The following is an 18,352-nucleotide window of genomic DNA, read 5'->3' on the forward strand; positions in this document are numbered from 1 at the left end:
TGTTCAACTGCGAAACCGATCGCCTTAAGCTTGAACTCTGTCAGCATGTCTCGAGCAAGGAGCATGTCTTTGGCGTCGAAATATTACCGTAATGACCATACACAAGGCGCATCGGCTTTTCAGGCGTGCTGTGAGCTTTTAAGAAAATGGAAGGCTTTTTAGTGCGTCTTTTAGTGCGGAAAATGCGGTACATATTTTAAACATGCTTGTACACACATAAACATGGCTGAAGATTCTCACACCGGCCTCTCGACCTTCAATTCTTCACAAAATCAACCGTGGCTACGTCATCTGGTCAAACGCTTGAATCTCGACACAAACTTACCTTCGTGGCTGACCAATGCCTTCCGCACCGAAGCATTCCGTCTCTCCGTTTTGAACCAAACAGGCTCCCTCAAATGGATCGAACGGAACTATTTTTACTCGTCATTGTCGAAAAGACATCCAGAGTTTGATCTGGAGTTCTTGCAGAGTGATGACGGGGCGGAGTTTTCAAGCAATTCTCCGACAGTTCGAGAGAGGTAATTGATTTTTTTGGAATCTATTTTCAACACTTTAAATTGGTTAATAACGCGTAACGATAACTAACGGGCGGACAGACAAATGGCATTGATTTGTGAAAAACAATATGAAAGTAACCGTATTTGGACAGATGGCGTTTCAGCCTGACAGCGATGATATCATTATTGATTTGCGCATGTTTTCTGAGAGACGTTGGCAATAGATCAAGAAAGAAAATACAGATGGAAACAAAAGTTTTTCCAGTGTGACATATTTTCCCTTTTCCTTTGTCCACACATTTATTGATGGACCATCCATTCAAAGTCAATCATTCAAAATGTGGCGTGTGCCCAGCGAAGCTTTTTGGGTGGTGCTTCTTCTTTTTCTACTTTTTTTTTTTTTTTACAGATGTCTTGACGTTTGAGTCTCACTTTTGGTACTCAATGTGCCACAAAATGCTAATTTCGGTCTTCTGTATGTCCTCATCAACCCACTTTTTGCTATCATAACCTTCTTCTTATGTTGATAGTTTGTTTCTGGGCTTCGAGGCTGTCATATTTCTCCTTTAAAGTTTCCACATTGGTTCCGTATGGATTGCGAGTATCGTCTGTTTCAGGCTCAAGGCGCTCCTGCCCCGCAGTGTGGTGCTGGATAATTGTGTGTGATTACAGGTGCACCGGGAAGAGCTTCAGAAAAATCCCAGACGTCCACTCTGCAGGTCCCCGGGACCAGCCGCGAGGCTCCCTTTCGTCATAGCGGGACACCCGAGGAGCCGGCGGAGGCCCAGATTAGCCGTCAGCTTTGTTGCTAAAGGCATGCCGCCCCCGCGATAGGAGTTGACGAGATCAAGCGCAAGAGGCAAAGCATAACAAACGGAGCCAATCAACGAGTCATCTCCTCGTGTGCAGTCGTGACCCTTTTTGTTTCACATTTCTCTGGGCAGCAGTTCACACGGCGTCGCTGAAATGATCGGACATGTTTTCTGATTGACAACCACTCCGCCCCTCGTCCTCACACTTCATTTCACTTTTCAACACTTTCTCACCTGCTTTCTTCACCCTGTTTCCATATATAACAGCCACAAGCTTGAACTGTGATTTTTTTTTTTCAAACTCTCTTCTCTCCAGTTTGACTCAGTCAAAGCGATGCTTTTCTCTCACCATTCTCTCTTTTCCCCCACCGGTATTACACTTGTCCCTACATCCCTCCCTGTCTCTTTTAGTCCAATACAGGTGTGACCTAACCTTCCTTAGAATTCCCGCCTCATCCCCCCCCCTCCTATGCACATGAAAGGCTTCCCGCTACCCTCAGCTCACCCTCACACAGCGCCCGAGGGGACAACTCGGATATCGGGTGGAGCCGCAGTTGTTTTTTTTTTTGAGGGGGGGGGGGGGGGATCAAGTTTCCCTTCTTGAAACATAATAGCACATCGCCCCCCCCAGGCTACAATGAATCGAAACCATAAACGACACAGTTGCACGCGTTCGCACGTACAGAGAGAGGAGACACACAGGCCATTCGGTAAGGCCATTGTCGCTGGTGATGGCTGCGCATAATTGATAACCTTTGCTTGTAAACTTTATATTCAGGATTGATTATGTCCTTATCTAACTGTTTTTGGCCCAAAGCATAAACAACTAACGATATAACCCACTCGGAAGAGATGCTTCAGGTCTTCTCGGATTAGTTGTCGCAAGAATCTGTTTACGCATTGTCACGTGACCACTGGTGGGTTAGTAGAGTTGACGAAAATGAACAAAATAATGAATGAAAAAAAAAAGTCAGTAAAATGAAAATGCTTAAAAAAGGACAACTAAATGAATTTTTACATTTGATATTTTCTGTGTACTAAAATTGAAAAAAAATGTGAACAAAATAAAAATGAAAATGCTTAAAAAAGGACAAGTAAATGAATTTTTACATTTCATATTTTATGTTTACTAAACTTGAAAAAAATGTGAACAAAAAATAAAAAAGAAACTGCTTCAAACAAGGACAACTAAATGAATTTGATATTTTATGTTTACAAAACGAACTAAAAATGACTCACTAGCAAAAAGTGTCCTTTGTTTCTGACAGCCAACTCTCATTAAAAATCCCAACCTCTTGTAACTATTTCAATCATGAATGTCACAAGAATTTTGGATTGATAGCATCATAAATAGATCAGGATACGCCCCCCCACCCCCACTGCCCAACACACACACCTGCAGATGATAGATATTGCACTCATAATTAGTTTCCTATACATGATATGCCTTTAAATAATAGAATAAGTCCCTCATTTACTGCAGTTATGAATGATGGTGTGTCATGTATGTAAGCCACCAGTCATTTGACTCATGTGCACCACATGAACCAACACGACGGCATTACTTATTTGGTCGTTGCCACTCAAGGGAACACCAACCAGAAAGTACAACATTCATACAACTACTATTACACGACGAGGAAACACAACAAACAACACGGCTCAATGACAACACCCATGATTAGCGACATTTACAAATAACGCCAGGCAATGCTGGCATGCCCTGCATCATGAACTTCCACATACAGCGGGAGTTGAAACTGCATTTCAAAGCATGCCGAGTGGCGTGTCATGCTGTGACTAATTAGTATTCTGTTGAGTGACCTACCTTGTTTGTTTTCACCCCCGATGTGGAGTGGGAACAACACATGACCCTGATGATAATACATTGTCCAAATTAGATATTCGGATGGTGCGTGAATGAGCATCTCTCCTGTTATTTGTGTCCCTACACAATTAAAAACCAAATCAGGTAGCACTTGTTTTTTTTTTTTTAAACGCCGCAGTCCTCTGCGACCAAATGTGTCGCTCATGCCAAAATCTCCCGCTGTGCCAGCATCTGACCATGCAGAATTTGCAATGACACAGAGTAATGAAGTCTGAAATTTTGAAGAGTGCTCAAGAAACGTGAACGGTTGACTGAAAGACGTGTAGCAATGTAAACCAAAAAAAATTACTTGAGCAAATGAAATACTTTTGCCATTATGGTTGAATCTGATTGTTGATTAGAAAGGGCGAAATTTGCATCTTGTTTCCAACTGAAAAAATTAATGGTGTCCCCAAAAATGAACATTATTTGGACAGTAGTTTAATGGCAACCATGTGGAACCTTGATCAAGAAATATTGTGTTTTTTTTTTTAACATTTCATATCCTGTGCCTGGGACATGGTATGACATATTTTAAATGATGTCAAATTTCCGGGACACCCCGAAACATAAAGCTCAATTGACCATGAAGTTGAATCCAGGGTATTCCCACTGACCTCAGATAATTATCATTCAAAATCCGTGACATTAAGGAATAATCCCACAACGTTTGAAGATTGGTTTAGAAATGTGAGCAGAATACAGCGATAACAAAATAGGCTTTTTTTTTTGTTTGTTCTCGAAGCAACAATAATGACTGATGGCGTTGGTCAAGATCCTACTGCGACACGTTAAAATCTGCACGTGCCTCCGTCTGTAACTACTCGCCCGCGGTGTTTATCCTCCCAGATACGATGACAGGTCAGTTAATATTGACATTATCTCTCTTCGCCACAATGTCAGCTCAAGCTGCAGGAAGCCACTCATTAACAGCACCTGGCCTTGTGTGCGCGTGCGCATGTGTGTGTGTGTCTGTGTGTCTGTGTGTGTGTTGATGACTGTGATGAAAGTCATTAAGCCAGGTCTAACGTGTTAAAGAGATGAGGGACGGTTCAGATGTTTATCTCAGTGAAAAGAACAGATTGTTTGCTATCGCTCAGGCCTACCGTGGCGCCCTTGATGGGGGTCGTATGTCGAAGAGAAAAGGAGAGCTTTTTGTATGCGCGTGTGTGTGTGTGTGTGTGTGTGTGTGTGTGTGTGTGTGGGAGTAAGAGTGTGAAAAGGAGTTTGGTCAAATGGAAGTCAAATGGATCCATCTTGTGCTGTCGTTCTGAAATGGAATAAAACGGAAAAAAAAACAAGTTGGGTGAACTCAAAATTTCAAGGACACAAGGAGTAATAAATTGGACACTTCAACTACATTTTTAAGTTATGCTTTTGTGAAAATTGGCTTTCTTGCATTTCACAACAAAGATGAGTTTATCGAACTGTTGCCCGTTGTATCGAACCCGAACTTGAAGATTTAACCCTTTCGGGTCCGGCGGCTATTACGATGGACAGTTTATCATGTTATCAGGTTACAGGGTGCGTGAAAGGATTAAAAACAACTCAGCTAATTGTTTTGGAGCAAATAACTTGCTTGGTTGTGCTAACTAACATTGTAGCCAGAAATGTCGACATGTTGTATTTTAATGTTTCTGAAATTAATGTTTCACGCCCCAAAAAGTTTTTTTTTCTTCCATTAGAGGTGAAATCACCAAAGTGCGCAAGGAAATATGTGTGCGGAAATTTTTTGGTGGATTTTTTTTTTTTGATGACCCACTGAGAGATTGAGAGTCGAAAATGCAGCGGTAATTGCAGTGGGTACACAGGTAATTGGAACCTAAATTGGCTTTCGAATTAGACCCTGCCGGCACTTGGTGTGCTGTGAGCCCCGGGTGCTTTGCCTGATGTCCCGTTTGCGACAGCAGGCGGCAGACGGTGTTTTCTGGCCGGATGCACACCTGCTACCCATTTGTAATTAGGCACTGGCTTTATTAGGACCGGCTTGGCGCCGCGGGCTCTCTCTGTGTGTGTGTGTGTGTGTGTGTGTGTGTGTGTGTGTGTGTGTGTGTGCGTGTGCGTGTGCGTGTGTGTGTGTATACGCGCGTATAAAAAATAGAAAATGTTAAGAAATGACAATGACTTTGTAGAAAAGGAACTTTTTTTTTGCCACGTATTTTGCGGACTGGTTCAGACAACTGCTTTGCACTTCTGAGGTTCAGCGTTCCAATTTGGGCTGTGGGCTTCCTGTGTGATGTTGTTTTTTCAAACTTTGAACGTAAAATATTTATCACAATATCCCATCCGGTGTGTCATAAGTTTATATCAGATAAAATTTTGCCCGATTATACAATAGGGGGAAGTAGGAATTTTCAAGTGAATGAGAGTATCTATCGAGCGTTGGATCTGGCTATCGCTCTGTCTGACAGTCTCTCTGTCTCAAAAGATAAACGTATGAGTTTTGGTTGATGGAGATGATTGCATTGCCATTGCAAGGCGTCTGGTGGGGACGATGACGGCAGCGATTCACGTGCATCGTTGATTTTACGATGATTCGAGATATGCACATTCACTGCCAGCCATATTAGAGCAGATTGATTTTTCTAGATCATTTCGGACGTTGCGTTCACTGAGCACATATTCAACAGGGGAAAATAAAAAAAGGTTGATTCAAATTTTACGCGCTCATTTATAAATCAAGGTTAGGTTGAACAAAATGCATCCGTTTCTCCCGGTGAACTCACACATTGGGCTGATCTCGTGTCTAAAATGATGCATTGCTGACATTCTACCAGTGGTTGTGCATCAGTAAAGTCGTTTCCAGGCTGGAAATGTACAGCGGAGCAGCATCTGACCTTCTCCCGCCCATCCTCGTTGAAAAACGTATTTGACAACTATGCTCGTCAAAGGCAGTTAATATTTCTTTTTTTTTTTTTTTGTCCACATACCAAACCCCTTATTTACACTTAACTTGACAATAAAGTGCCAATATCACCATCATCAACATGAATTCAAAGAACCATGTGTTTTACAGATTTGCAGTCAAGTGTTTAAATGTTTTTTGAGGTCTAGAAAGATTGTCTTCTTAATTATTTATTTAAATTTAAAAGCAGGCTCCTGATTGTGAAATGAAGAAACTAAATGGTCTTCTTACACCAAGTAAGCGTCAGTGGCAACGGCAAAATAAGATGTTTGGCACTGGCAGCAAAGATTTTTATTTCGTGTGTTTTTTTTTTTTTTTTTTAATGGGCACAGCCCACATACTCACTTCTGCTGCTCATCTCGCAAATGCACGTTCCTCACAAATGTGGCGTCTTTTAAAAGGAATGCAATCAGATTTATTGCCAAGAAGCATTGTAACAACAAAGAAATTCTCTACCAAACACAAATTTCCTTGTCGAATGTCATAATTGATTGAAAGGTGAGGCACATTATTCAGCTAGCTATGTCCAAATGTTATTTAAGACTTTGCCTGTACATCTCATATGATGACGAGTTGTAGGATTCTGGAACACATTATGGAATTCAAATGGTTCCGATGACTGACGCTTGATGAAACCGTTAAAGGGGATACATCAGGGAAAATTGACCTTTTACTGGATTGAATATAGGTGGGCACCTGGAGGTACTGCTCACCCATCAAGTGTGAAATTAAACCACCAAGCCGACATGTAGTTTTTTGCCTATTTCTGAAAATGTGTCCGTGAGCAAGCTTTTCTGGACTTTGACGACTGTTACCTTGCAGTGGAGGTAATTCACATACTGTTGTCGTCGCCATTGATATAATAAGCTAGGTAGGGTGAAGATCCAGAGCCACTTTCAAGTCATGAAGAGGCATCCACGGGTGTGATGCTGCTGCGGTTACATCAAAACCAAAGGTAAGCAGAGCTGCGCTGAATTCTGTTGATTGTTTTGCATCGGATCCACGATTTATTGCTGGCTGTTGTTGGCAGGCCGCCGCTTGGAAGCGGGACCGGAACTTCCCACAGCTGAGCTGATCGCATCGTGGGCATAGAATTTTGATGTTGGCACGGTTATTGTGTAAATTGCTCCCACTGTTACATAACAGTGGGAGAAAATGCAGAACGGTTCGCTGTCAAATCCGTTTTCAAAAACAGAAGGTAAAAGATTATTCATATCATAGATTTAAAAGTACAGTTTCCACAATCTGTCCCATTCAAGATTTCACAGTATTTTTCTTTTTTTTTTTGGGGGGGGGGGGGGGGGGGGGGGAGGCGACACTTTTAAACGCAACAATGAAGAAACTGCTGATGTTTGGGACCAAAGAATGAAAAGTTGATCAGCAAACTAGCACCATCGCTACTTTATTGCAGCAAACAGTGCTGTGAGAATCTGCTGTGAAATGAGTCTTGGTGTAAAAAGCAAGAGATGAGGTGAAGGTGCTTAAAGGGAAAATGTCGGCCACAGCTTGACAAGTGGGGAGACTCTTTGGCCAATCAGAGGATGGGAAGTCTATCTGGATTTATTGGGGAAATAAAGGATAAGGTCACTGTTGTAAGATTTAATATTAATGTGCTATTTAATGACCCTTGCAGTGTTGGAAAGTCGCCTTTTGCAAATAATAAGATATAGCTGCAGGCTCTTATTTGGTGTGGTGCCGCCGTTGCCGCCGCTGGTGCTCCTACTGGACCACCAGCCGTGTCTGTTTTTGGTGGATTACATGAACATTTTTTAAAAAACAGGACGAGTAGAGTGAGACAGTTGTCATGCTGCTCTTAGTGGAGCATCCTCTCGACAAAGATGAGCATAATGCGCAATCACGAAGCTAATTACATTAAGGTCCCGCAGCCCCTCAAAAAGCACATTTAAATCATGTATTTGGAGAGTGTGTCAACGCACTGCTCACAATGAAAGTTGATGTCCCACACATTCTGACGGTAATCCTTTCACTCCACCGTGATACATTGTGACCCTACTTTGAATTTCTTCGAAACATTTACACTAGTTTAAAGCCCTACTTTGAAACCCTACCCACGTCTAAAAACCTTACTTTGAAACACGTAGCCAAGTTTAAAACCCTACTTTGGAGCACTAACGCAAATTTAAAGTGATTTCTGATCCATCCCTTGCATCAAATCACATTTTGATTGTGCAAGTGTACGTAACAGTGACCGGTTAGTGAGATTTTTTTTCTTCCCTCTTTTGATTTCTTCCCGCCCCCTCATTTGGCCTGTCCAATAGGAACACCGCAATGTACGGCTCGGACCAACCAGCAACGAGAGATGCTATTGAATGGAAGTTTTGGACTTCGGGATAGATCGAGTGAAACGATACAGAACAGTCAGTGAGACGGACTGGACGTGAAATGTGTAAATGTGTGAAGAAAGTGCACCGAGCAAGTCAAATTTCCCCTATATGGTCTTCTCTTAACACGGATTCGGTGTTTGTAAAAAGGGGAAAATAAGAAGCTCTCTCTCTCTCTCTCCCCCACCCCCAAGTGTGCGTCGAGGAGCTTGGCAGGTGTTCGCTCGCGAGGGAGCTGCTGGCTTCACTCAGTCTGCGCCCTGAGCTTCAACAGGGTGCCGGCGGGGCAAACTTTGACGATCACAACACCGACTGGAGTTGACGGAACCCCGGAATTTCACGACTGGCATACGGTCAACGGACGACCGTGAAGGACTGGCTCGTCCCGGGTAAGACGGCGGCGGTGGTGGCGAAAAGGGCACCCGTGACGCAGCGGAAAGAGCGTGGATACCCGACGGACGAATCCGCTTTAAAACAACTTTTTTTTCCGAACAAACTCTTCACTTGGTCACAAAAGCCTCAAACCTACCGACTTTGAACTAAAAAGAACAGCGCAAGGTATTTCATCGTTCTCGAACCTGTTGTGCCATCGGGGCTGCCCGCCGCTTTTATCCGAGGAAGGCGACCCCTTTGCGGGGAGAGTAAACCGTCTCGCTACCACGAGCTACTCTCTCACTTGGAATGTAGTACTAGTTGGGGAGTACTAACCACCCGGTTTAGAGCGCGTGCTGCACGTATCTCGACACTTGGACTGTTTGAACTCATCGAATCAATTACGGAATTGATCCCTGGAGAGAGGCTTAATTTGGGCGGAATTTCCGTCCTTTTTTTAATCACCGCTGGTTTTCACAGGAGATCCTGGACAAAGTGGGATTGGAAGTCAATAGCGGAGAGCAAGCCGATAAGACAAAAAAAAAACAACAACACTATACAGTCAAATGTGTTAATTTAGATCGCAGATCAGTGGAAGTGAGGTGCACCGGCCGGCTTGGCGATGGAACACGCGGACTCCGCCGCTGCACGTCCACATCGCCGGGTGCTCTAACCGTGAAGTCTCGCTGACCAGGAGGCTCCGCTCCTCGCCCCTCCACAGCTGACTTTTGAACACCGAGGTCGACTCAAGCCACCAGCCGTGAGCCGTATCAGAACTTTCGGATCTGGGAATTGGGACTTACTTTTACCGGGAGTGGACACTGTTTCCCCGAGGCTCCCATGTTGGGATTTTGCCGGATCGGAGGCTCCCCGGAAGTCGCGGAAGGATTCTCCCCAGGGAGTGTCGGGATGATACTGAGAAGCCGTCCGGCGTCTGTCTTGCTCCTGCTGCTGCTTCTTGGCTGGAGCTGCCACATGTTGCACGGACAAGGTAAAAGAAAAGAAAAGCTATGCACCTCTGTGATGTTCATTTTAAGCGTCGATAATACTGCAAATAAAGTGCTTGATCTGTGCATTTAAAACGTTGCTCTAAAATCTGTCACCTTGCAAGTAGGATGGAGTAAACTTGAACTATTGTGTTGTTAAAAACGGGATAAAGATACAGTTGCCATTTGCATTATTCCCCATGTTTCAGTCTGCAACATTAACTAAAACCTTGTTTGTTTCTGTTATGTAGAGTGATGTCTGCAGGATTAAGATATTGTACGTCTGCTTCGGGGAGAGTTCCAAGCATTGATAATCCCCCCCTTTTTTTTTCATCAATGACCTGTTTAACCGAGGTCACTAATTTGACACGAGCAATGCAAATCCAGTTCACACATACAAACCCAGGGCTTACTCATTCAGTTAACTTCACCCTGTTGCGCAACTATACAGGTAATTGTTAAACACAGCAAAGTGCAATTCATCAGAGGTTTATAAAACAATGATTCCTCATTGAAGTGCGTTGCGCTAATGGTGCCATTTCATTGGGTTACATGTGTCCATGCCGTTCAGAGAGTAGGGTAAATCTGTGCGTGGTGGGGAGTTGGGGCGGGTGGATGAGTGGGTCAGACTGGGTAAAACAAAGAAGCAAAAGAAAAAGGTCAAGCCGGTGTCAGCACACAAATGTTCTCTGGGTCACACAGATGGTGCGTGGTGGGCGAAGGCTGAGACGTGGGCTCGTGAGGAGGAGGGAGTTGGAGGAATGTGTGTGAGGTGTTGGGGTGGGGTGGCGGTGATGATGATGGGGGTTTGAGCTATTTGTGAATGTTCGGAGAACTAGAAGGTGTCATTGTGAAAGAAACAACACAAAGCAGTCGGGGAAGGTAGGGGGCCGGTAACGGTTGTGGGGGGATGCTTGTATCGGCAAAATGGGGAATACGGCTCTGTGGTGCGCCTGCAGTTTAATCGATGGTGGCGGTGTGACAACACGTCTGTGTGTACTTTCTCTTTTCTTCCAGTCGACACACTGGCTGTCTTCACCGCTTCATCCCGGGTGTTGAGGGAGGAGGTGTAAGGCGGAGGTGCGGCGTGGCTGCAGAGTCAGCTCTCCGCTCCTCACTCCCTCCTCCTCTTTGCGATGTCACAGTCTCAGCAGCAACGTCAGCAACGGCACCCAAGTTTACCCACAAACCTTAATTGATGTGTTGCCATGGTCTGAAAGCAAGTGCAGTTTCCGCCAAGGGGTTAGCGGATAAACCCTGACTGAATCCGCTTTATGCCCAAGTCTTACTTTTCTATCCATTCCGCACTGTAGCATGGAAGAAGGCGGGCAACTCTTGTCAACTAATCAACCGCTCGTGTGTGCCGCTGTAATTGGCGGACTCCCCAAAGAGGGGTAATAAAAGAGAGTAAGGCTACGGCTGGATAATTTGAGTCCCTTTACACTGTGAATGCGGTAAAATGTGGACTGAGCTGACCAGACCTGTTATCGCTTGGTGGAAGCGAGGCTGAAAGGGGGATTTTTCAAACGTGAGACCTCACATGACAAGGAAAAAAAAAATCACATATAATCCGATCACCGCTGACAATTGCAAGTGTCCCACTCTGAAGCAGAAGTCTAGCAGATTACCAAGACTGACCTGTGAGAGGTAGCAGGTTGCAACAGAGCAAGCGAAGAAAGGAGGTAGTGGAAGACGTTGAGGAATCTCAGCTAACTGTTTGCTTATCTGGTTTATTATTGTGGTTAACGTGTGCGTGAAACAAACGCTGAACACAAGTGGAGGGAAAATGCTCGAATGGAGTAATACAGACTGGACGCTGGGTGATATGACTGTCACTTCTGCCATTTGAAACCGATATCCGGTGCCGGTCGGCAGTCTTTTATAATTTCTGGCGGGCTTAAGCAAATGTTTCCAGAAGCCATCGTGCTTGAACCAGCAATGAAATTGTACAGAAAGAGCACCATAGACAACAGATGTTAGCATTAGCGCTACTTGGCTCTTATTATCAATACTGTACATTGCTGCGCCTCACTAAAAACACGAGATGAAGAGTTGCACGTGCTCGAGACATGAAACATTGGTACTGAACTGTTTTTCAAAAGCCTTTTCACTCCTAAAGTGTGTGTGCAGCACGAGTGAATGATGATGATGATTTCGATAAACACACACGCATGCAAATGACCATTTATTGAGTCCCCCAAAAAACTAGTGTCCATTTTTTTCTCATTGAACAATAAGTCAAGAAAGTAATTATTGTGACAGTTCTCGGTGGGGTGTCTCCTCCTCCCTGATCCATTTTTTTAAACACATTATACCGCCCCCTGGTGGCCACCTCACAAGAAGGAGCAGCACAATGTCTATTGAACTGAAGCAAAAAGAAAACGTCTATCTTTCTTATTATGAACATGTTGGATACAATTTTGTGCCGTAGTTGAGTTGATCGACAGTGTCACTTGGTCAATCCAAAGCTTTCGATTTTGCAGGTGTTCCGAGCCCGCTATCCCCAGCATTTATGAGGACATATTATTTTCTGTGGAGATGGATGAAATTCACGAGCAAAGGTTGATCCTACTGATCTTGCCATCTCTCTCTCTCTGTTACCCCATAGACCCCCCCACCCCCCCACCCCCAGTCAATCGATCTCCCACACCCTCATAAATGCAAGGCTTTATACGAGCGAAGCCTCGTCTCTGGGAGCACATTTAAATAAGCTCATCGATCTTTCATTTTAGAGTTTAAGTGACGGCAGCATTTTACTGTCTCTCCTCCCCAGCCCCCGCCACCCTGTCTCTCATCCGTTCACCTCTTCGCTTTCCCTCCTTTTATTCATAACTTATTCTCCCCCGCCCCAATGTGTCATTGAGTAGGTTCGGCCCCACAGCTGTTGGAATGATTTACTTTTCCGGCACGGCATGGATACTTGACAGAGCCTCACTCACTACTTTACATTCAGATGGGAAGTTGATAATAATTAAGTTTAATCGACAATGTTCATCATTTTCTATGTTGCAAGAAGGATAAATCTCCCGCACCCCCCCCCCCCAAAAAAAAAGTTGTGCGGTGAAACGGGAGGCTTGGATATTGCCAATAGCGGCCACTGTAAATTGACAAGACCCTTGTTTTAAATTGGCAGCATTCTTTTTTATTTTATTTTTATTTATTTATTTATTTTCAAACGAGTCCTGACAAGGTTGCATGTAAAATTAGTCAGATGCCTAAAGTCAGATGAGGTTAACCTAACAACAGTGACGCCAGTCATTTGCTTTCCAACAGATGTCCTGGTTACTGTGCACTAATGATAATGGTTTATAAATAGACCAAGTTTAATGGAAAAATACGGCTGGTCGTTGTTAATATTCCTAACCTTGGCCAAGGTAACAGCAGCGTGTGCCCCTGTGCTTGCCATTCTGGAATGAGTATTATTCAGCCATTAGTTGTGTTTGGAAAAAAAAATCTTGAAGTGGTGTCACAAAAGACATATTTCAAATTCAAACTACAATTTATGTATTTTCCCCCTTAAAGTAATCCACCCTGGCATTGAATACAGTTTCCCAGTCTTCTTGGGGTAAAGACGTCAACCGCGACACAGGTAGCAGTCCTAATCAAGGTCATTACAGACACCTATATCGCACCAGCTGTTGTTTTTCATGAAAGAGAGAGCGAGAAAAAGAAGAGGTATGGCGCTTATTTATTCTGGCATTTAATTGCGGTAGGACTTGAGGAGAATATGACAACACATAATTATGTCATGTCAAACAACATTAACCTCAATACATAAGCAATTTGGTCGACCGTGTCGGCTTTCGAATTTGCTGTTGGGTTATCTGAAAAGGGATCAGAGATATGGCTCAGGGCCAAAAATATTGAAAAGCATCAAGGTCTTCGGAACATTTACTGATTGTGAGCCAACGCTTGCAAAAAAGGCCAAGGTCATTGTTTCGATTGACTGGGTATGATAAGGTGCCTGATGTGAGGAACACATCACTGGTGGACCTTCACCATTATTGGACCTTACCGGGCGAAGCTTAAGTGACGCACTGTCAAAGACAGGAACGTTTGCATGGCAAGCCTGAAACATAGCGAGTCCTTAATCAGACAGACTAGCGTGCTGCATTACCGTATTTTCCGCACTATAAGGCGCACCTAAATGCATTCAATTTTATCAAAAGCCGATAGTGCGCCTTATAATCCGATGCGCTGTGTATATGGATCAATATTCTGAAAACTTGGACGGAGTATTTTAAATGTTCTGCAAAGTGCTTTGTTATAGCTGCAGCGGTTGTGAAAGCGCCATAGAAATAAAGCTGTATTGTATTCCCTTTAGCATGGCTCCATCTAGTGAATGCATAACGCAACCCCAGCAACTATCGTAGCTTCTATTCTATGTACCTTATAATGCGGTCCTACATATGAAAACAGTTTTAAAATAGGCCATTCATTGAAGGTGCGCCTTATAATCCGAAGCGCCTGAAAGTGCGGAAAATACGGTGCTTGAACATGTCTGCACACATCACGCAAATGCACACACATCGTCACACTCATAAGCCTCAAACTGTGCAAAGATGCAAATTTACTTTCGTGTGTTGTCGTGAGGACAATGCAAATTAGAGCGATCATCTAACTAACTAGACCGCACACCCCCCGTTACTTTTCTACCTCCTCCACACTCTTGTTTTTGGTTGATTTTGAATTGTTTTGTAATTCTATCGACCTTTATCTTTCTTATATTCCCTATTGAAAGCGATGCACACAGGACCATGTTCTCAATTACTTGAGGATTGAACCGAAGGCTCTGTGGTAATCTCCACCGCGGATAGCCAGCTAGTATATAAATCCTTTCCCTGTGCACCCACACTATACTATGTTTTACTTCCTTTCAAGTAGTTTGAATATCTGAGACCTCGGGGGTCACACAGCAGGCAGCGGCGTGTATGATTCTGTGATCGATGTCTGGGTTAAACAGGTTTAAGAGAGAGTAAGGTCCCCGGTGGACTCCCCTATTTCTTGTCTGTCAGGAGCAACAAATCACCAAGCCTCTGCAGTCACATGACATTTTATACATTTTTCTTTTTGTTGTTGTTGCTCCTGCGTGTGTTTCTCTTTGTGCACAAACGGGAGACTACTGCATAGCTTTGTGCAGGATGTGAGATTTCAAATTTATGCTTACCAGACATTATTAAGTATAAACAGTTTTTTAGAAAGTCGAACTTTATCACCTGTGTGTTAATACGTGATTCAAAGGCGGGTGCACAAAAAAGGCTGCTGGTCTTCATAAATTGCATTCGTTTTAATTTGTTTTCAGGGCAGATTTGTTAGTTTCTATTCGTTTTTGTTTTTTCAAAAACAGGTAGTTTTAGTTTTCGTTTTTTTAAATGCGGTGTTTTACTTGCGTGCAAGATGAAAAAAACAAAAACATGGTGAGTGTTGTGCAGTAAAACTTTTCAACAAAAATAACACGATGCAATTCAGGGCACAGTTTAACAAGTCTAAGCAGCAGTCGGACGTACATCCCCGCAATTACACAAATATCTTTGAACCCGGCCGAAAACACAGTGTAACCCCTTATAGTAAGGAAACGGCAAACGGCTGCGTTCATTCAACACTTTAATCCGGGCAGACTCGAATTCCATCTTGCCATTCTAGTCATCTAAAAGCAATGCTAATAGAAGTCTCACAATGTCGAGCTGACCTTCTCTGAGAATTTTTAGCCAGATTTAGGGTATACAGTATCTCGACGGCTTTTGCGATTACTTTTGCGACAAGGAAAACAAAACAATGATCCGATCAGAGAAAAGCTTATTTGCATACAGAATATTCATGAGAAATGCAGCAGTCTCATCTGGCAGGTGTTTCGGATCATCTAGAATAGCTTGAAAGAGGGCCCCCTAAGCTTTTCCAACACAAATGATCTTGTCAACCCAACAGAAGAATATCAAAGATGATTAAAAAAAATTTAAATAGACGTGGCATGTACCCTTTTAGGATGGACGCTGTTGTCGGCCCATTTTGCTTCATTATAAAAACAAACAAACAATGTAAGATAACTTACATGCAATACAGTAACTACTGCCGATGGCTAAGTCACTCAACATGCATATACACTCAGTCACAGATACTACAGTAGAACTTAAGTAAGGTAAATGGGCAAAAATAATACCTTCAATTCACATGCGTCTGTTAATAATGCAAAATCTATTTTTATTCCATTGTTTGATGAGTCAATGAGATTATCTGTAGCGTACTCGATTCTAAAAATTTACAGTCACAGCTCCAGTTTTTAGCCCATTTTCAGTAGCACTCGAACTCAAAACATTCTGTTCATTGTCCGAGGAAGTGGCAACTTAGTTCATCCAAACAAACGAATGACTTGTAAATTGCCAATCGTCGTGTGCGTACTGGAAATCGGGAGCATTTGCAATTTGCAAAATGGATGTTCCGACCGTAGCAAATTCCGGGATGCGGAGTGTTCTGATTCAAATCCTCTCCCCTTTGAGAACATTGGAAACATCACAGGTGCACCCTTCCATCACCATCCTTCACTTGGCTGCCCATAGCAAATTCATATTGCTCAGCCTCTGCATGTTTTTTTCTTTTTCCCCTTTTCTTTTTTTTTTTTTCTGAAGGCTTCTGTTGCGACGGTGATGCTCGAGCGTCGCCTCGGCATCGTGAACCAACAGTCCCCGGGTATTAGTGAGTTTGTGATGACATCCAAACCGGTGTTACATTTGCGTGATTGCGTATTCTGTGTATTAGAGCTCTGCGCTTTGCTTGTTCAGTACACAAGCTGCGCCCTTCTGCAGGTGCGTGTTCCCAGTGCGAAGCGTTTGATCCGCCACAGGTGTTTGAGAGGCAGACTGGCTTTCACATTAATACGCAAGGGTGTGTGTGTGGGTGGTTGGGTGTGGGTATCACTTCTATAAGCTCCAAGCAAGAAAAAAAAGATCCTTTTTGATGTCACCGAGGAATAAGCAGGAATTGCTTTATGCGTGTTTCTGGCCAGAGTTTTTTTTTTCAACCTGTTCCTTTGATCTCGAAGGGAGGAGGGCTTCGCCATGGCAGGTGGCTCCAGACTTGACATGCAGAGCAGACATGCATGTGCGCGTGGGGGTGTCCACATGCATGGGTCAATGGCCAAATTAAAGCAAACGAGCCTGCGTTTGTTGTGCGTGTACAAAGCGCTTCTTAATGTTATCAATGTGTGGATATCACGCACACGTATGTTTGCTGTGTCACACGACGGCTAGCGTCTGTTACTGGGAACTGACAAAATACGACAACCAAAAGCCAGGGTAGAACTGACGTTTTCAAATGAGTTTGCGGCTCAATGGACAGACGTTTTTCATTCCAACCTAAATTTTAAATTCTAAATGAATAAATAATAATAACCTAAAAGCTGAGTGTCGGCGCTTGGAATTGAAGCGGATTGGCATGGGGCAGGAGAAGGGAACAAATCTGGCAAGCACGAGTATGGACGTCTTTGCTGTTTTACACGGAGAATGGCATTAAAGTTCAGGTTGTGGGCCCTAGTCTGCTTATAGGCTCGGCCGGTCCTCCCTGATGACTGTGACAGACCTCTTTCTCCCTACCCTGTACAAAAAAAAAAAACCCAAAAAAAACATGGTCTGTCTGTCATGACTACAGTGATATGAAAATTAGCAAGACTTAACAACAACAAAAAATCCCATCTTCGATCTTCCACTGCTGTGGAACGCTGGGAATTGAGTACTAATCAGGCGTGCGTTTCCGCGGCCGGGTGTTCAGGTTGTGATAGGGAGATGGCTGTGACAGCTGTGTGCAAATTTTGGCATATCGTAGCATTCATTGTTAGGCAGAAGAAGGTGGACAGGTGCTCTCCCGGTCAACAGACGAGGGGTGGCTTCAGGTTCACCGTTTGAAGAGCGTTCCATAGCAAACGCTTTTAACCCGCACTCAGAAAAGAGTGACTGAAAGCGGGCGCGACTCTTGTTCGAAAGTTTGGGGGCCCACAAGAAGTGTACGGTACCAAGTGAGCCATACCGAGCAGTAGAATTAAAGACTTCAGTGAGACCTTCGCGATGAAGTAACTTGTCAAGGAATTCTTATTTTTGCATCGAGCATTTTGTTTAGGATGCCCTTCTCAGTGTGCTCAAAACCGCCATCCCAAAAATGTTTGGTTGACTTCAAGCTGATATTCCCCGACGTAATGAAAGGGATGCTTTGACTGACACATTTTAATTTGATGATAATTAGAGGACGTTGACAGAAGAATGTGGTAATGAACGGCAAAGGATAAGATGAAACAGAAGAGAAGGAATCAAAAGTGAGTGTGGATAGGGTCTCCGAATTTTGGTTCGCGAGAGACGACGGATCGAGGCGAAAGGACAGCGCAGGAAAGAACAGTCACGGTGGAGGCAGACTGAGATTCGTAGTCCTGACAGATGAAGGGAATTCATCCAAGACAACGCAAATAGTTTGATGTTTAATGGACTTGCTTCATCTCCTCCCAACGCCGTTTGTCTAATTCCTCCCCAGCTGCTGTCTACATATCTTTACCCAATTGTTATTTTGCTCTTCTGCTTTTCTCGCGCG

General features: G+C 43.7%; 1 protein-coding gene across 1 annotated transcript in view; it reads left to right on the forward strand.

Annotated features, from left to right (window-relative positions):
• Positions 1-8,428: 8,428 nt before the first annotated feature.
• Positions 8,429-18,352, forward strand: part of sdk1b (sidekick cell adhesion molecule 1b) — a 233,948-nt gene continuing 224,024 nt past the window's right edge. Inside the window, exon 1 of the mRNA XM_019862382.1 lies at positions 8,429-9,789. Coding sequence (XP_019717941.1) covers positions 9,639-9,789 — 151 coding nt within the window. The 5' untranslated portion in view covers positions 8,429-9,638. The remainder of the gene's footprint in view (positions 9,790-18,352) is intronic.

The sequence above is a fragment of the Hippocampus comes genome, unplaced genomic scaffold, assembly GCF_001891065.2.
Source record: "Hippocampus comes isolate QL1 unplaced genomic scaffold, H_comes_QL1_v1.1 scaffold7, whole genome shotgun sequence".
Taxonomy (NCBI): Eukaryota; Metazoa; Chordata; class Actinopteri; order Syngnathiformes; family Syngnathidae; genus Hippocampus; species Hippocampus comes.